Source organism: Perca flavescens, chromosome 21, assembly GCF_004354835.1.
Source record: "Perca flavescens isolate YP-PL-M2 chromosome 21, PFLA_1.0, whole genome shotgun sequence".
Lineage (NCBI taxonomy): Eukaryota > Metazoa > Chordata > Actinopteri > Perciformes > Percidae > Perca > Perca flavescens.
The window spans coordinates 2,073,084-2,075,583 of NC_041351.1; the positions used below are offsets into that span (position 1 = coordinate 2,073,084).

Consider the following 2,500-nt stretch of genomic DNA (forward strand, 5'->3'; position numbering starts at 1 on the left):
TGTTCAGTTTATTGAAAGGCTTTTACTTAATCGAAAAAGTAAAATATAATTGACTGTATTATTGGATGTGTCATATAGTCTTCTCGCTTACAGTTTGGTCGACATAAAGTCCTAAAGAAGCCAGGAGAAAGTTCCTCAGCCATAATAGGAAAGAAGTGCCCAAAACGTCGGAAAAGTGACAAAAACGTCGGAAAAAGTGGCAAAATAGTCGAAAAAAACGTCGGAAAAAGTGAAAACATGACAAAAATGTCGGAAAAAGTGGCAAAATAGTCGAAAAAAACGTCGGAAAAAGTGAAAACATGACAAAAATGTCGAAAAAGTGACAAAAACATCAGAAAAAGTGGTAAAAACGTCGGAAGAAGAGACAAAAAGTCAAAAAAAAGAGACAAAAAAAGTCGGAAAACGTGGCAAAAACGTCGGAAAAAGTGACAAAAACGTCGGAAAAAGTGGCAAAAACGTCGAAAAAAGTGACAAAAACGTCGAAAAAGTGGCAAAAAAACGCCGGAAAAAGTGGCAAAAACGCCGAAAAAGTGGCAAAAACGTCGAAAAAGTGACAAAAAGTCGGAAAAAGTGACAAAAACGTCGGAAAAAGTGACAAAAACGTCGGAAAAAGTGTTAGGGTTAGGGTCTGTCAGCCCCCCAGGGGAGAAGGGGAAGTCTGTGGGGGGGCACACGCTGTACCTGTAGGAGGGAAACAGGGTTAGTTTATCTGCTGCAGGGGTGTCAAACTCAACTTCCCAGAGGGCCACGCTGGAAAATAAGAGTCACATCCAGGGCCGGACATGTTCAGTTTATTGAAAGGCTTTTACTTAATCGAAAAAGTAAAATATAATTGACTGTATTATTGGATGTGTCATATAGTCTTCTCGCTTACAGTTTGGTCGACATAAAGTCCTAAAGAAGCCAGGAGAAAGTTCCTCAGCCATCATAGGAAAGAAGTGCCCAAAAACGTCGGAAAAAGTGACAAAAACGTCGGAAAAAGTGGCAAAATAGTCGAAAAAACGCCGGAAAAAGTGAAAACATGACAAAAATGTCGGAAAAAGTGGCAAAATAGTCGAAAAAAAAACGCCGGAAAAAGTGAAAACATGACAAAAATGTCGGAAAAAGTGACAAAAACATCAGAAAAGTGGTAAAAACGTCGGAAGAAGAGACAAAAAGTCAAAAAAAAGAGACAAAAAGTCGGAAAAAGTGGCAAAAACGTCGGAAAAAGTGACAAAAACGTCGGAAAAAGTGGCAAAAACGCCGAAAAAAAGTGACAAAAACGCCGAAAAAAGTGGCAAAAAAACGTCGGAAAAGTGGCAAAACGCGAAAAAAAAGTGGCAAAAACGTCGAAAAAAAGTGACAAAAAGTCGGAAAAAGTGACAAAAAGTCGGAAAAAGTGACAAAAACGTCGGAAAAAGTGTTAGGGTTAGGGTCTGTCAGCCCCCAGGGGAGAAGGGGAAGTCTGTGGGGGCACACGCTGTACCTGTAGGAGGGAAACAGGGTTAGTTTATCTGCTGCAGGGGTGTCAAACTCAACTTCCCAGAGGGCCACGCTGGAAAATAAGAGTCACATCCAGGGCCGGACATGTTCAGTTTATTGAAAGGCTTTTACTTAATCGAAAAAAGTAAAATATAATTGACTGTATTATTGGATGTGTCATATAGTCTTCGCTACAGTTTGGTCGACATAAAGTCCTAAAGAAGCCAGGAGAAAGTTCCTCAGCCATCATAGGAAAGAAGTGCCCAAAAACATCGGAAAAAGTGACAAAAACGTCGGAAAAAGTGGCAAAATAGTCGGAAAAAACGTCGGAAAAAGTGAAAACATGACAAAAAATGTCGGAAAAAGTGACAAAAACATCAGAAAAAGTGGCAAAAAGTCGGAAGAAGAGACAAAAAGTCAAAAAAAGAGACAAAAAGTCGGAAAAAGTGGCAAAAACGTCGGAAAAGTGACAAAAACGCCGGAAAAGTGGCAAAAACGTCGAAAAAGTGACAAAAACTTCAAAAAGTGGCAAAAACGTCGAAAAAAAGTGACAAAAACGCCGAAAAAGTGACAAAAAGTCGGAAAAAGTGACAAAAACGCCGGAAAAAGTGGCAAAAACGCCGGAAAAAGTGTTAGGGTTAGGGTCTGTCAGTTTCAGGGGAGAAGGGGAAGTCTGTGGGGGGCACACGCTGTACCTGTAGGAGGGAAACAGGGTTAGTTTATCTGCTGCAGGGTGTCAAACTCAACTTCCCAGAGGGCCACGCTGGAAAATAAGAGTCACATCCAGGGCCGGACATGTTCAGTTTATTGAAAGGCTTTTACTTAATCGAAAAAGTAAAATATAATTGACTGTATTATTGGATGTGTCATATAGTCTTTCGCTACAGTTTGGTCGACATAAAGTCCTAAAGAAGCCAGGAGAAAGTTCCTCAGCCATCATAGGAAAGAAGTGCCCAAAAACGTCGGAAAAAGTGACAAAAACGTCGGAAAAAGTGGCAAAATAGTCGAAAAAAACGTCGGAAAAAGTGAAAACATGACA

General features: G+C 40.2%; 1 protein-coding gene across 1 annotated transcript in view; it reads right to left on the reverse strand.

The window, feature by feature from the left end:
• Window positions 1-2,500, reverse strand: part of ankfn1a (ankyrin repeat and fibronectin type III domain containing 1a) — a 128,952-nt gene that overhangs the window by 788 nt on the left and 125,664 nt on the right. The window contains exons 22-23 of the mRNA XM_028568508.1: window positions 1,466-1,534; window positions 682-750 (exon numbers count right to left, since the gene is read on the reverse strand). Of these exons, the coding sequence (XP_028424309.1) occupies window positions 682-750; window positions 1,466-1,534 (138 nt within the window). The remainder of the gene's footprint in view (window positions 1-681; window positions 751-1,465; window positions 1,535-2,500) is intronic.